Here is a 16779-nt window from a genome sequence, read left to right as displayed (position 1 = left end):
ATCACGCTGACCAATCCAGATTTCGATTCTGGATCAAATTCTAAGGGTTGATAAAGGAATCGCATCAATTCGAAGTTTTTAACTTTTAAACCATGGGGATTGAAGAAGAAAATGTGGAGCCCAAATGGAGCAGGTGGGAGCGTAAGGAAAATTTGAGGTAACCATGTATTGAATCGATTCATAAAAAAGATGAGGCGAAAACAGAAACCCCACTGAAACCCATTTCCATCCATTCTATTTTTATTCTTCATTCCTTCTTCCTATTCCCCATTTCCATCTAGTCGACCTGAAACCTCTACAACCCATCTCTGTTTCCTATTTCTTGAAACCCATTTTGATTCCACTACCACTGACCCACTTTCTCCTTCATTTTTCTATTGTCTTTCTGTTTTTGTAAAAAATCCCACCAAAACCCCACCGAACCCTCTCCCATTTTCCATATTCTTCTTCTATTTTCCAGCCGTTATCATATCCCATTCTATTTCTTCTTTTTTTTCCTCTACTGAAATCACTTCTCCCACTTTCTCTTTCCATCTCGGTTTTTTTTTCCTTTCTTCCATCTTCTCCAGCTCTATCGACCAAAACCCTTAACTAATTTCTCATCGTATCCCAACCACGACATAACCAATTCTTTCTTCTCTTTTCCCGCCAACAACCGCTTCACTCTGCTCCACAACTTCAGTGCCTCATTGCTAGCGTATCAACATTACTGAAAATAGAACATTACCTATAACCAAGAACAGAGAAAGTAAAGGAAAATTTGAGGGAAACGTGTATTGGATCGATTCATAAAAAAGATGTTAGAAGATAATCCGCATCAGTGCATCACTTTCTTCCTCACACATAAGCACACACACACAGAAGATTTGTGTTCGTAAGAGACGCCACAGGGTTTTAGGGCTTTATGAAGGAATGAGTGAGGAAGGAAAGGGGGAGCGGGTTGTCTGTTATACATACGAACTAGGGTTAGGTTTTCCAAATTCTTATATCAACTTCCCACTTTTGCCTCGCCGTGGTGGTGGCGGTGGAAGAGGATCAGAGGCGGCAGTGGTGGCGATAATGGTGGTGCTGGCGGAAGAAGGAGAAGAAGAAGAAGCATAGAGGAAGAAGACGACGCAAAAGAGAAAGTATGGGAGGACAAAAAGGGAATAGAATCTTAAGGGGGTTTTTTTGGTAAACATAGTAAAGGTATTTTGGGGTTTTAGAAATTTTATACATGCCACATCAGTACTTAATGACGTTTTTTAACGGTTAGGGTAGGTTGATAGAATCTTGGGAAAGTAGGGTAAAGCATTCTCATTATTCAAAACTTAGGGATTGAGTTGATATTATGGATACTTAGAAGAGAGGGGGATGATATTTTCCCAAAATGAAATGTATGATCACAACACTCTACATATATAAATCCACTCTGGCGAGTGGAGAATACTTTGTCTTGAATCCCGATGATTACGATTTCAAACCCATATTGAATTTCGGAGAAAGTTTTTCTCTACCCAAGGAGAAAGAAAACCCATGATCAGAATGCCATTATTTCTTTACCCTATTAGTTGAAGGTCCATAATACCTTTCTTTCATTTATATTTTAATCCCACCTCCATTAATGCCCAAGGTGAAGGAAAACCTCTCTCGAATTTATGTCATCAAAAAGTCATCTATGCATACCATGGTCTATACAAAGTACAAATATTCTGCATTTTTGGGCATAAACTGTAGAACCCACCTTTTGTAAAACATATTTCTTTGGACTGAGTTTTCTTCCACCCACGGTGAATTCATTGCAGGACAAAAGAGAACATCGTGAGGGTCTTTTGGGAAAAATGGTAAGACCCTATTGGAGTTTGTTAACCCTAGGATGGTGGGCAAACCGTCCTCTATAGGTGGAGAAAAACTTTGTCATTTTCCTTTTCTTAATAGCACATAAAAAGCATAATAAGAACCAAACGCTTTCAATTCCAATCTCCAGACTTTTAATGAATTACATAACAAGGACCAAGCACTTTCAAAACTCTCACGTCTACGTTTCTACTAGTTGAGAGAGAATAATTGTGTTAGATTCATATAGAAGTTTCATCCTATTGGAAAATTATTTATTTTAGGGAGAAAGAATCCTAAAAGGCAACGAGGCCCTGCACCAGACACAAGGGGCATGACTGCCCCTACCCCTATGAAAGACAAAAATTTCACCCATGTTGATACTTTTGCACACTGACACAAGGGCCACAGTGCATTTCAAAGAACCCGCTCCCTTTTTTTTAATTAAGTTTACTTTCACACAACCATTGGTGATTTGACTTTTTTATAGGAATTCTCTGAAGAGTGAATAACTCAACCCCCTATTTGCATGAAGCCAAAAATACCCTTCCTCAATCCCAATCAGAGGGTCAGATCCTTTTTTTTTTTTTTTTTTGTGTGTTAATAAATTTCTTGAGATACAAAAGGAAAACCCCTTGGGGAGGGGGGGAGCCACATGGCATCTCCTGGTGCCATATCTGCCTCCGCATTGGTTACGTACAACACATCAATGAGATGAGAAAGGGCTAGAAGAAGAAATATTCTTTTTGCTTTATAATCCTCCAAAAATTCCAATGGAATTTGTCCACTAGCTTTCTTAAAGAGTGGTCTCACGCTATAAGAAGCATAAAACTTCAATCTCTGTTATATATATATTCTCAAATATCAGTTTATGCACAGCAAATATGTCCAGCCGGAAACAGCTTGAAGTTCGATCAGAAGATCTGAACCCCAAGAAATGGGGCGTCTCACTAACAGAAGACAAGTTCGAGTCTTTTATCTCCAAGCATAGCCCCACCACACCCACACTGCTCAAGGTTTTTGGTGATGGGTCATTCTTCAGTCCATTGCTGTTCGGAAGGTTCTTTGATCCATCCGATGCCTTTCCTCTGTGGGAGTTTGAATCAGAAATTCTGCTCTCGGCACTCCAGAGCTCTGGCAAGACCACTGTCGATTGGTCTGAAACGGTAACAGAGTATGTACTAATAGCAGAACTGCCGCCAGGTAAATAGCTGGTTTCAACTTTTGTCAAATATCAACATAGATGTGCACCCAACCATGCAGTGTCCCTTTTTTTCTTTTTTTCGTATGAGCAAACAAGATGATGGTCTCAGTGCAGAGTTTTGAAGGAAAAAACTGTCGTGAACCGAGTTTTCTACATTAAAAGCTAATAAGGAGTTGTGGCACTTATCCTTGATTCCTGGATTCACACATAAATAAACTCTTTAGAAAAAAAAAAAAGGGTGGGGTTGGGGGCTGCATTTTATGAGATCAGTTCTTCACTGAATTCATAAAATTAAAATCTTAAATTCAATCAAAGCTACCCAGGAATGGAAATTATATGCGGCACATGTAGGAAGGGTTGAGGATAAGGCCAAGACTCCCTGTGATTCATGTTAAAAAAACACACCCATTAATTGGTGGAAATTATGGAGCATCCCTAACACTAATGATTTGAAAAACCAGGGGTTGGCAAATACAACAATCAAGTATGTGTGGAGAATGGGAAGATTTTGGAGATCAGTGGGCAATGGAAGCAGCAACGAGAATCCAATACGAGGGACTGGAAAGATGGCCACTGGTGGGAGTACGGGTATGTTCGGCGGCTTGAGCTCCCAGAAGACGCAGATTGGAGGAAAATGGAGGCCAATGTCAATGATGACATACACTTAGAGATAAGAATTCCAAAGATTCCTTCAAAGTCTGATATTCCTCAAGGAAAAGATATAGGGTCAGGAGATTCGAGTTCACATGAGTAACTTTTAACTTCAGTGATGGTGTACGAACGTATATGTAATTCAATATAGTGGAACTATGTTTTAATAACAATGCATATATTTAAAGCAGCATCAAGGAGGTTAAAGATTTTTCATAACAAGCATTCCTGACAATAAGTTCTAGAATTTACCATTCTCTATATTTCTAAATGTAGTAACAAAATTTGTTAAATGCAACCCCATGCTCTCAGATGTAAGAATAGAGTGGAAACAACCAAAAGCTAGTATATCAGAAATGGGTCTTATGCTAAACCTACATAACACGATCATCGGAGAAAAGGCACTTTGAGTTTCTTAATCAAATAACTGCAGGCAACCATGCAATGTGAAGGAAATAGGAAAGTCCATATCTGTTTGTATATTTAGTGGCGGTAACTTTTACACTGCTAAATGTATAATTTTTTTATTATATTTTATTGCTATTTTACCCATGTTCTCTGTAAGACTGCCTGTAAGCAAACCAACCAAACAAGGCTCTACAACATGATACAGAAAGCAACTTGAATTCCCATTCGTTCAAATCATATACATTACTACAATGTTAGGTTAGTTGTAAGACTATGAAGTTTGATCCCCAAATCAACTCCAACTGTTGATACATTTTACTGTTTCAGAAGTACGCTGATGAAAGTCTTTAAGCTTACGATTTCACAGAAAAGCAGAGCACTCTAGTTGGAGCTTCCATGGCATGTAATGGTTTCAACACCAGCACACATCCAATGCACTATTCAAATGAAAGATTACCAATCATGTAAAAACAACGGAATAGAATCTGAGTCATCGGATCACTGGGATAACTGCAATAGTAACAAATTGAAGATCCATTCGAGTTGAGTACAATGGGAACCAGAATATACAGTTGGAGCAGATGAAGCATTGCCTGAATCAGAGGCAATCAAGCATCATTAGCATCACTTCCACCAACCTGAGAACCACCAGCATCTCCAACTGAAGTCCCCCTCTGCCGAAAATAATCAAAATGAATTACAATCAGCATTTCTAGACATTGGTTTGTCTACTCATAGGCATGGTGTATTAAGTGAAGTATTTAATTTCGTTGTAGGAAACGAAACTAATGCTAGGGCATCCTCCCCCCCCCCCCCTCCCCCGTGTGGCTGAAGCGACACTATACACTTTGACCCAGGTGAGCAAGGGTTAGCTGAGTCACCTGTGAGCGACGGATTGCTTCAGTGCCCGGATGCGGTGACAAGTAGGCAAGGGTTCTCACACCATGGGCGATGGGCGTAAAGAAGCTAGTCCAAAAGCGTAGATTATATTAGCACCTTGGAACATAGAATCTTTAACAGGTAAGAGTCTAGAATTGATAGATTTTAAGAGAGAAGGATTAGCATAACTTGTATTCAAGAGACTAGATGGAAGGGTAAAAAACTAAGGAGTTGAATGACTTTAAACTTCGGTATACAGGTGATAAAAGTAATAGAAGTAGAGTGGACATAGTAATGCATAAGAGAAAATTACTTGGACACCCCCTGTACTATGGCCTAATTACTTACTCTCCCCAACGTTTGAAACAATTACTTGAACACCCCCTGCAGTTTACCATATCTTTCAAGTAGCCCTGTCCGTTAGTCAGTCACCGTTACCATGGGTTAAATATTTTGTAAATGCCTAAACTACCCTTAAGGTGTAGTGAAGTGACATATTTGCCCCCTTCTCTTTCTTCTTCTTCTCCTCCTTCCTCCTGCAACCAAAAAAAAAAACCCAGCAGCCATATTCAAAAACAATTAGGGGGTCCTCGCTTTCTCGCTCCCCTCCACTCTATCTCCCCCACTCCCTGTAGCACCCCCTCCCCGCCACCTACTGTGCTCCTTCCCTGCTATGAGCACCCTGGCCGGAAAGCCCACTCACACCCCCTACTGCTCTGCACCGTGAACCCTCAGACCTCTACCACTTGCACCTGTGCCCCTCGACCTTTGCCTCCCCTCCCCCAATTCAAAACAGAAATCTAATGAGACACCGAAATCAAAATCTCCAAATCCACCAGAGTTGTAAATCAGTCCCCTCTGTTTCCTACTCTCTCCTCTCCTCTTCTTTCTAAAGCTCTAGTTAGACCACGGACTCAACACGAAACGTGTCTCTGCAAATCCAGTTTTGTCGCTGCAAATGTTTGTTCTCTCGCCACTGAAATCTTTCGACCTTCACAAAACGACCTTCGTTTTAGGCACCAAACTGTATCTCTTTGTTCTCTTTCTCTTCCATGTACTCTGTGTCTTTGAGAGGATTAATCGCCTTTGTCGCCGCTGCAACTGCCGGACTCAGATTTTCTCCCCTCTGCAACTGTTATTTTTCAGCGTGAGAAATTTCTTGATCCTTATGAAACATATTTCTCTAATAAGCTAAATGTAAGGAAGCAACGATGCACATAACAGGATCTTGCATTGGTTGCAGATGCAACAAGGTTGGCTACAGCGGCAGACGAAACTCGGTAGGTAAATTCCTGAACAAGGATCAAGTAAAGAAAGTTTTGGGTGTAGACAAATCGATGGTGTGGGTGGAATGCAGTAAAACTCTGCAAAAGATACAACGAGTAAGGTCTTGCTGTACAAAGTCCCTGCAGACCAGCAAATAAATGCTTAGCCGATGATTGAGGACTGGTTTTGGAAAGAGGATTGTTGCAAGATGAGAAAAAAGAGCAACTCATCATCAAATTTCAGGGGCTATCTTTGAGTTTTGTTCATGTTCTTCTAAATGATACAATGAATCAAATCATTATGTGATTTTATCCTTCATACCTGGGTGGTTGTGTAATGTGAGAATCAAATCAACGTGTGACTAAACCCACCGATCTAAAGGAAATTGGATCAAATCTACCATAGAAAAGACGAAATTTGTGGCAAGTTCGAGTGCACCTGAAGGTCATCATCGTTTCCGAGACCTCAAAACCTTATGGAAACTAAGATTGGCGATAAGATTTAAGAAGGGTAAACGCGTCGGTAGAAGTCTCTGTTCAAGAACATTGGCTTCTACCGTTTCTGAAAGAAAGTCTTGTCCAAGACACATGGAGACTGCTGGTTTTTTCTTTTTGATAATTTTAATTTTACTATTTGCTATTGAATAGGTGATAAGGGTAAAATAGACATTTTCATTTAAACACTAACAGCAGACTAACACCGTCAGGTTTCAGGGGGTGTCAAGTAATTGTTTCAAACGTTGGTAATCGTAAGCAAAATGGCCATAGTACAGGGAGTGTCCAAGTAATTTTCTCTAATGCATAAATATTTAAAAAATGATGTGGTGAATGTTAAAAGATTTGGTGATAGAATCATATCTATCAAGCTTGTGAGAGGTTGTCAATATAATTAAAGCTTACGCACCCAAGTAGGATTGGATGAAAGTAGTCAGATACAATTTTGGGAGCACTTGGACAGAGAGTGCAAAGTAGGGGTGCAAGTTTGGCCCTGTCGACCAGAACTAGCCTGACCCGCCCTGAACCCGAACAGGGCCTTGGTTGAGATATCTTGGCCCTGAGGGCGGGTCAGGGCTGGAAATTTCTAACCCTGAGTCAGGGTCGGGTTGGGTCGGGTCAGGGTTGAAGCCTCAGACTGAGCCTGGCCCAGCCCAGCCCGACCCTGTTTTAAGTTATAAAATAAAATATATATTGATATAGTATATATATTATAAACTTTAAATGTCACCCAAATTTTGTTTTATAATATATTATATATAAAGACAATAAGTGATATAAACATTTTATTATAGTGTTATTTTAAGTAAAATTGATAATTTTCTCCTCGCCTAGTCCAGCCCATGCATCTCCCTTCCCCCTCCCCATGATTAGGGCCAATCAGGGTCAGCCCGGCCCGACCCTGAGGGTGGGTCAAGGTTGGATTTTTCAAGCCTTGAGTCAGGGTCGGGCCTGGGCCTAGCTAAGGAGACTCAGAGTTGGGCTAGGGTTTTATAAAGCCCGGCCCAACCCGACCCTGTTGCATCCCTAGTGCAAGGTTTTTGTCAATGAGAAAATATTATTATAGGCCGAGATCTGAATAAACATGTTGAGAGAGATCGTAGAAGCTATGTAGATGTATATGGAGGATATGGTTTTGGAGAGAAGAATGAGGAGGGGACTTCAATTTTAGATTTTGTTGTGGCTTAGGATTTACCTATAGTAAACACATACTTTGAAAAGAGACGATCATTTAATTATCTTAAAAAATGGGCATCATAGTAGCCCAACATATTTCTTTCTAACTAGAAGGTTTAATAGGTTGTTGTATAAAGATTGTAAGGTTATACTGGAAGAGAGCATAACCACACAACATAGATTAGTGATCATGGATATGTGTCTCATTACGCTGATTTGTAAGAAAGGTGAGAGTATTTGCCCTAGGATAAGGTGGTGGAGCTTAAAAGGAGAAAACTTGAAATCATTTATTGATAAATTGGTCAAACAAGGAAGGGGGGACTTTGATGGAGACACTAATACGAAGTGGAACCAGATGGTTGTTTGTATTAAGAAGGTTTCTAAATATGTCCTAGGCGAATCGATAGGAAAATGTCAATCCATTAGTGACACTTGGTGGTGGGATGATGAGGTTCAAGCAACCCTTAAGGCTAAAAAAGCTAGTTTTAAGACATAGCAAAAGATTGAGGATGTAGAGGACTTAAAAACAAGTATAAATTTGCCAAAAATGAAGGTAAAAAGATTATGAGAAAAAGCAAGGATGAAGAAATATGAGGATCTTGATAACAATTTGAGCACAATGGGAAGGCAACAAGCTATCTATAAGATAGCTAAAATAAGAGAAAGGAAGAGTAGAGAATTCGACAATGTTAGATGTATTAAAAGTGATCATAAAGTACTCCCAAGGGATGAGGACATTAAGGGAAGATGAAAAAAATTATTTCTTCAACCTACTAAATGAAAATATTTCAAGTAATAATGTCCCGGAAGGCTACATTATCTATCAAGACACCACATGTCGTAGGTATATACGAAAAATTAGGGTGCCTGAAGTAAAAGAAGCTTTAAGGATGATGAAAATAAGCAAGACACCAAGTCCAAATCAAGTCCCAATACAAGTGTAGAAGAGTGATGCACAAGCACTTCTTTGGATCGGGTTGAACCCGTTTGAGAACTCAGATCGAGAACTGGGTCCAATTAGCTTTTTGAAGTCTAATAGCATTGTAGGATTTTTTTTTATTTACTTGGGATTATCATGTTATCTTTTAGTTGGGTAGATTAAGTAGGACATCAGATTTATTTTCCAAGTTTCCTTATTTGAATTAGTTTCCTAGTTAAAGAGTTAGCCTGTAATCTCCATCGTGTGAGTAGATTGAGAATGAATTGAATATTGAATTGTGAGTGCCTGTGTTGTGAAACCCGCGATAAACTTGAACTTTTGGAACCTGTGTGATTTCAGGTTCTGGTTCTGTGCCTATGCTAGCCTCAATGCTATGGGCAGCAACACGTCAACTTCCTGTGTCTGGCATGCCTTATTGATAGCCTGCGAAACCTCACCCTATCCTAGACCGGCGTGTAGGTGAGAAACCCTTCTTAAATATTTATATATAGTAATTTTTATTTAAATGGTATTTGGGGGGCAGAATGGTAATTTCATTTTGTGGGACCCAAGTCCCCAGTGTGGAATCCAGATTCCTGTAGTTTACCCCAGCTGGATTCCCCCCCCCCCCGATTTCCCATGACATCACCCCAATGACTATTTATAGCTAATTAGGTAACTAATTTATATAAAATCACATTATAAAAACACTTCAAAAAATCTGTTTTTAACATACTAAACCAAACAGCCTTTAGTCAATACACTAGTATATATAGGATACTTAGCCTTAGATTTTCATTCCATTCCTACACAAACCAGAATCGATTCAGCCTAGAACCTTAGAGAAAGAAAAGGAAGATAGGAGAAAAGAGAAGAAGAAGGGAAAGGAAGCCCTAGAGCTTGGGGGATTGGAATTGGAACTTGAAGTCCTCCATTAAGGCACCATAGAGCTTTTGAATCAAGGTTGCCATCTTTACTCCCATCTGCTGTATCAGGTAGGCCATGATTTTACTGTTGTACTCTTCTTCTTCCTCTCAATTCTCTTATCTTCAATTAAGTCTTAAACCCAATTCAGCCCTCAAACCATAGATTATGTGAAATTGGACCAAAATCCTTAATTTCTACTTGAAATTTAACCTATTATGATTTTGGTTATGTGATAACCTGAATATTACCTTAATATCTTTCAAATTACAACTGAATCATACAATCTATTAAACCCTAGAATGGTAGATTAGGTTAAATTGACCAAATCCCCAAATTGATTTATGAAATTAAATTGAAATACCCAAATTTTATTGACCCACCTTAAATTGGGTCTAAATCATGAAATTGGATGCATGCATGTCAAGATCTGGGGGTTACAAGCAAAACCCCCAATTCTGCCTTTTGGACCGAATGCATTTGCAGGCCTGCAATCGGTCGACCGGTTGGATAAGAGCCTGAATCCGGTTCACTATTTTGTGATGGTTTTGAACCCTAATGCTAGTACTTGAACCTAGGACTCTTCCTATATCTAACTTATGATGTTTTGTGCCTAATTAGGACTGCTAAACCCTGTCCTTGTTTGAATTACCTGGAGTTTTGGATTTTGTCTGCCTAAACTAGTCTACTATCTCAGGTAAGGGGATTTTGACTTAATTTCAGAGTGTTTGTTGTATTAATTTTTATTTGTTATGGTTGCCATGTCATGCATCATATTAATAACATTGATCATGTATTTTTTTTAGCTTTAACTTCTTTGCATTAGATGTGCATGATTTTAGGTTGCATTTCCATTTTGCATTTTGCATTTATTACTTGATTCTTAGAATTTATTATGATGATGATGATGATGTTGTTGGACAGAATTGTTGTATTATTTATTATGATTCATATGTCATCATAATAGTATGCATATGGTTGGGATTGGCATAAACCCAGTGCTACGGCCCTTACCAACAGGGGTTGAGGTGTTGGATAACCCGTGGTAGGTCCGAAGGGTAAATTCCGGAATGCCATTCACTGTCCCATGTTAGCATGTGTATTCCGCTGTGGGAACAAACAGTAGGGTTAGTCATTGGGGGTCTGCTGGGGTCCGATGTATTCATTCCGGAACTGGCTGGTTTCCACCGTAATAAAATGGTTTCGCTCGGGTGACTGACGTCTGGTTATTTGTTTCCGGGACCGAGGCTATCATTCTATTACAGTAGCACTTATACCTCATGAGACTTAGTACTGTTGTTAGAAGCATTCTTAGTTCTAGGTTATTCATCATGAACTATTTGCACTTGCTTGTGTGTTTCCCTTGCTGGGCTCAATGGAGCTCACCCCTGTGGATATCCTTATTTTTCAGATGACTTGGTTACTTCTGGTGATGGAGTTGCGGCGCTGGAGTATGAAGTGCACGATACTTCGTGCGCATGTGATGATTGCGCATTCTCTAGATCTTGACCTAACAGTCCAGGCTATCTCCCCACTCTTTTGTGTTTATAACACTTTTGTATAGTTATAATATGGTTCTTGTATAGTTTTACCTTGTGGTACTTCTGAGAACTGTATAGCTGTATCACAAGCTTTATCCTTTATATAAATGAAATATCACTTAGACTTCTCTTATAACTGATGTTGCCTCTATTATTTAAATTGTTTCCGCTGCCTCTGATTACTGTATTAGTGAGATATGTTTGTAAATGGAGTACTGCACTTGCGATCTTTGGGGTTGGTTGGATGTCAGAGACATCCTGTCACGCTTGGCCCTTATTGACTGGGCTGGGGTGTGACATGTGTGGCGTGTTTGTGTGAGCTTCCTACCCCCAAGGTATTCCTATGATCTCTCTTTCTCCTCCTTTCTTCTCTTTCTTCTTCTTTCCTATTTTCGTGTCCTGCAACCAGAAATAGAACAGCCACATAAAGTGGGTTTGACTCCTCATCTCCTCCCCTTTCTCTCTGGATTTTGGATGTGAAATCATCTCCTACCCTATTGAGAGTTCTATTTCAAATTCAGAGTCCATCTCGTTTTCTACTGCTGCCTGCAATTTCAGGGGCTTACCTGTGCATCAGTGCTTATAGATGGAAGTCTGAATGGTCTTTTGTTGGGATAGGATACTACGAACCCTCTTCAACTCATCCTGTAACTTTGTGGCCTGCAATCGATTGATTCTGGAGCGAATTGGGAGGAACTCCCCAACACTGGACTTTCAGGTTCAAAGGTTGAAGACGATAGGTCGTCTTCCCCCATTCGATTAATTATTTCCTTGACTGCCACTTGCCATATTGCCACTCCCTCTGTTCCTTATTAGTTATTGGCTATTGCCCTTATCTTTTAGTTCATTCCAAGTATACCCTCCCATCACTTAATGAAGTTTTATTCCTTTGCATTGCTTGTTTGCTTTCTTTTGGACTTCCATTAATTACGAAATTATTCAGCCTTTGATTAATTGAGTTCCATTATTCGGGTGGGCCCATAAGCGATCCAATAAGGGATTTGGAACCCGGTTCCGTAGAGTTTAGGAATCTATGGTTTATCTTGGCTAATTAAGCTGTTTAATAAGATTATGAGCACAAAGAAAATGCCAAATGAATGGAGAAGCAATGTGATTTCAATTTATAAAAAATAAAGGTGATATTCAGAGTTGCAATAACTATAGAGGCATATAACTAATAAGACATACTATGAAATTATAGGAGAGAATTATTGAAACTTGCTTGAGACAAGAAACTACTATTACGGAGAACCATTTTTGCTTTATGCAAGAAAGATCCACGATAGAAGGTATTTACTTACCAAAGAGACTCATGGAATGATTTAGAGATAACAAGAAGGATCTCCATATGGTCTTTATGACCTAGACAAAGCTTATCATAGAGTCCCTAGAGAGTTAATTTGGCAAATACTAGAGAAGAGAAGTGTGTCATGTAAATATGTGGACATAATTAAAGATACGTAAAATGGTTTGGTGACTAATATAAGAATTGTTTGGGATCAAAGGATTAGATGTAGTGAAAATATAGTAAAAGTACTGCGAAAAAACTTTGGCAATTTGATAGACATCAGACAAAACCATCCCTTTCTGATTCCGTACACACGAATACTTCTAGAATTTTTATGGACATTAGCCAACATATGATAAAAACGGATATTATGACCCCCTTGAGACACAGAGATGTTGAGACTTTTGAAACCAAAAGATCTCTTCTGCCTCTAAGACCCATTTCAAAGTGTGAGAGAGTGAAGACCTGCAGCAAAGAAGAAGAAGAGAGACCAAGAGAAGCTAGGAACACTGCCCACGGTTGTGTTGTGTATAGAATTACACAACCGTGGGCCTAGAATTATTTATAATAAAAGAAACACAACTACAACTGGCCTTTAGGTCTAATCCCCAAAATACCCCTCACTAACTGAAAATAACAAAATAAACTAATTACAACCAAAACTAACCCTAACACCTAATACTCAACACTCCCCTCAATCTAGAGCATAGACATCACCCACACCCAGCTTGGAACAACCTTGTAGAAAAACATTCCGAAACAGCGCCATGGTAAACAAATCTCCAAGCTGATTATGAGAGCTAACAAACGGAGTAGAGATTAACTTCTTCATCACTGCGTCTCGAACAAAATGGCAATCAACTTCAATATGCTTTGTCCGCTCATGAAACACTCAAACACATGATTATTAGTAATGTAAATAGTAGCCTCATTATCGCAGAACATCTCCATCAGATTGTTGGTAGAATAACCAAGTTCCTAAACATAATACCTAAGCCACATCAATTCAGCAGCAGTGTGAGCCATGGCTTGATACTCTGCCTCAGTACTAGAACGAACAACTGCAGTCTATTTCCTACTCCTCCACATAACAAGATTTCCTCCAAAGAAGGTATAATAGCCAGTAGTGGACCGGCGATCACCATTTGCACCAGCCCAATCAACATCAGAATACCCAACATTACTAGTGTGACCATGATGACAATAATAAGTCCCTTCCCTGGAGCATCTTTGAGATATCTCAATATACGACAAGCAGCACCCCAATGAACCTACATAGGAGTCTGGATGAACTGACTGATCACACCAACAACAAAGGAAATATCAGGACGAGAAACAATAAGATATATGAGTTTGTCGACAAGTCTCCGATACTGGTGCTTATCTTCAAACTCCTTATCATTAGACGCACCAAGCTTAACATGAGGATCCATAGGTGTATCAATCGGCTTACACCCTAACATGACCGTCTCACTCAAAAGATCAAGAACATACTTTAGTTGAGACAAATTGAGGCCATGCTTATTGCAAACAACCTCAATACCAAGAAAATAGAGAAGCGCACCCAAATCTTTCATCTGAAAATATTGTTGCAAGTAGGTCTTATTCTGTGCAATTCCAAACACAATATTACCAGAAATAATTATTTCAAAATAAACAACCAATATAATAACTTTGGAGTCCTATCGTCGAACAAAAACAGAGTGATGCGAGTATAACACTGAGAAAACCCATTTTTTGCCCCAACTCTGCTAAACTTATCAAACCAAGCTCGTGGTGATTGTTTCAGTCTATAAATGGCTCTATGCAACCTGCAAACTTTCTAAGTATCCTCCCCTTGAGCAACATACCCAAGAGGTTGCTCCATATACATCTACTCTTGCAAATCACCATACAAGAAGGCATTCTTGATGTTTAACTAGTAGAGAGGCCAATCAAGATTAACAGCCAAAGAAATTAGAATGCGAACAGAATTCAACCGAGCCACAGGAGAAAAGTCTCAAAATAGTCAACACCATAAGTCTAAGTGAAGCCTTTAGCCACCAATCGAGCTTTTAACCATTCTACGGAACCATTTAGGTTATACTCATTAGTGTAAACCCATCGACAATGTACAAGGTCCTTAACAAAGGGTAGGGTAACCAATGTCCAAGTCTTGCAAGACAGTAAAGCATCCATTTCTACATCCATGGCGGCCTTCCAACAAGGGTGAGACAAGGCATCCTTATAAGAGGTAGGAATAAAATGAGGAGTAAGAGAAAGAGCAAAAGTATGAATAGAAACAGAGAGATGAGAGACAAAAACATAATTAACAATAGGATAAGTAGGCAAAGATTTTTGGGTACATGAACGAGTACCTTTCCAAACAATGGGAAGATCAGGGGCAACAGAGGAATCTCCAAGCAGAGAGTTAGACGGTGAAGGCGTAGCAGCAGTAGGCAAGGAACTAAATCTCGCGAGATCTCGAGCAAGATCTCGGTTTTTCTGGAGGTCGAGACGATATGATTTGCGAGTTAAAAAACTACAATATCTCGTCGAGATCTCGGGTCGACCCAGATCTCAACCCAACTTACGTTATAAAAGTGCCAAATCTTGAGATAATTCGAGCTATCTCGACCGAGAGGCTGCTCTACTGCTGCTGCCACTGGTTTTTCACCATTTTTGGGCTGGATTTCGTCGGAGAAGCTGCTGCCACTAAGTATAGATACACGGAGTTAATCATATTTGTTGTAATTTGGGTTCAAGGGTAGAATTGTCCTAGGGGTACTTTTGTCCTTGTAACAATTCCAGAATGTTCCTTTTTACATTATAAATAAAAGTGGTTGTAGTCACTCTGACTCAAGCCAGTATTCACATAATTCCACATGGCATTAGAGCCAAAAAATATTCCGGGAATATGGGAATTAAAAGTTTTTTCCTTTTTTCCATTTTTTTCTCTCTTTCTATCTTCTTTGAGATTCTGCCCTAAGGATAACCACCACCGTCAGTCTCCTCCAGCCCTCCGCCGCCTTCCGCCAACCCCTGCAGGTCCCTCAACCACCTACTGCCACCTTCGTCAGCTCCCGCAGGCCCCTCCACCACCTTCCGCAGCTCCCGTAGTCCCCTCCACCACCTTCCGCCACCTCCACCAGTCCCACAGGCCTCTCGCCTCCCCTCTTTCTTGCAAGAGGTCTTCTCCCCTTGCCCTTTTTTTTTCACCCACCCTTGGTGGTGAGTTGACTCCCACCGAGGGTTCTTCCCTCCTTATGTTCTGATTTTTTGGAGGCTTTGTTTATGCGATTTTTTTTACCAGCCACCATGCCTGACAATTCAGAGATCTCTTCTGCTCCTCTCGTTCTAATAGTTCGTCGCAACGTGACTTATTCCGTTTCCGATGAGCCCCATCAAGTTAAATGGCAGCAATTATCTTTTATGATCTCGTTCTTGCTTGTTTGCAATTGGTTCCCGTGGTCTATCTGGGTACATCACAGGTACTCAGGTCAGGCCTACTGAGGCTGGTTCTGCACAGGATCGATGGATGAATTTTAATTTCTTGGTCATGTCCTATCTGGTTAATTCCATGGCCCAAGAAATTGTCGGGCATTACCTTCTCCTTGATTCGGCTGCAAAAATTTGGAAGACAGCCAGGACACCTATTCTCAGGTTGGGAATACCGCCCAATGTTATGAACTCCGTCAGAAGATCCATTCTACCAAGCAGTTGGAGTTGTCCCTTTCTCAATATTACAATACCATGTGTACCATGTGGCGGCAATTGGATTTTCTGGGCAACTTCACTGCAACCTGCGATGTCGATGCCACGGCCCTCCAGAAGTGGGAGGATGGTTTACGTGTTTTTGATTTCTTGGCTGGACTCAATATTGAGTTTGATCAGATCTGGGCGAACATTTTGAATCGGGACCCACTCCCAACTCTTAAGCAGGCCTATGTGATTCTTTCGACTGAGGACAGTCAGCGTACAGCCATGGTTAATCTTGTTACTCAGGAAAGATCGGCCCTTATTTTTGGTTCACAGTCTTCCCGTTGATCGGCCATCTGGTGATCGCCCTCCTATAAAATGTGATCACTGTGGGAAGGAATGGCACACCAAGGACCGATATTGGAAGCTTCATGGTCACCCTCCAGATACTCGCGGGGCGGGGGAAGGGTGGTTCCAATCGGCCCAATAACACACGTGCTCATCCGGCATGAGGCATCTATAGAAGAACAACCTGA

General features: G+C 40.3%; 1 protein-coding gene across 1 annotated transcript; it reads left to right on the top strand.

The window, feature by feature from the left end:
• Positions 1 to 2668: 2668 nt before the first annotated feature.
• On the top strand, positions 2669 to 3858 carry LOC122660852 (21.7 kDa class VI heat shock protein). The gene is made up of 2 exons (XM_043856103.1): positions 2669 to 3011; positions 3477 to 3858. The coding sequence occupies exons 1-2, from the start codon at positions 2700 to 2702 to the stop codon at positions 3771 to 3773; spliced, it is 609 nt and encodes a 202-aa protein (XP_043712038.1). The 5' UTR covers positions 2669 to 2699; the 3' UTR covers positions 3774 to 3858.
• The last annotated feature ends 12921 nt before the right edge of the window (positions 3859 to 16779 follow it).

This window comes from Telopea speciosissima, chromosome 5 (assembly GCF_018873765.1).
Source record: "Telopea speciosissima isolate NSW1024214 ecotype Mountain lineage chromosome 5, Tspe_v1, whole genome shotgun sequence".
Classification (NCBI taxonomy): Eukaryota; Viridiplantae; Streptophyta; class Magnoliopsida; order Proteales; family Proteaceae; genus Telopea; species Telopea speciosissima.
The sequence above is the reverse complement of the archived record's forward strand: the minus strand, read 5'-3'. Positions and strand labels throughout refer to the sequence as shown.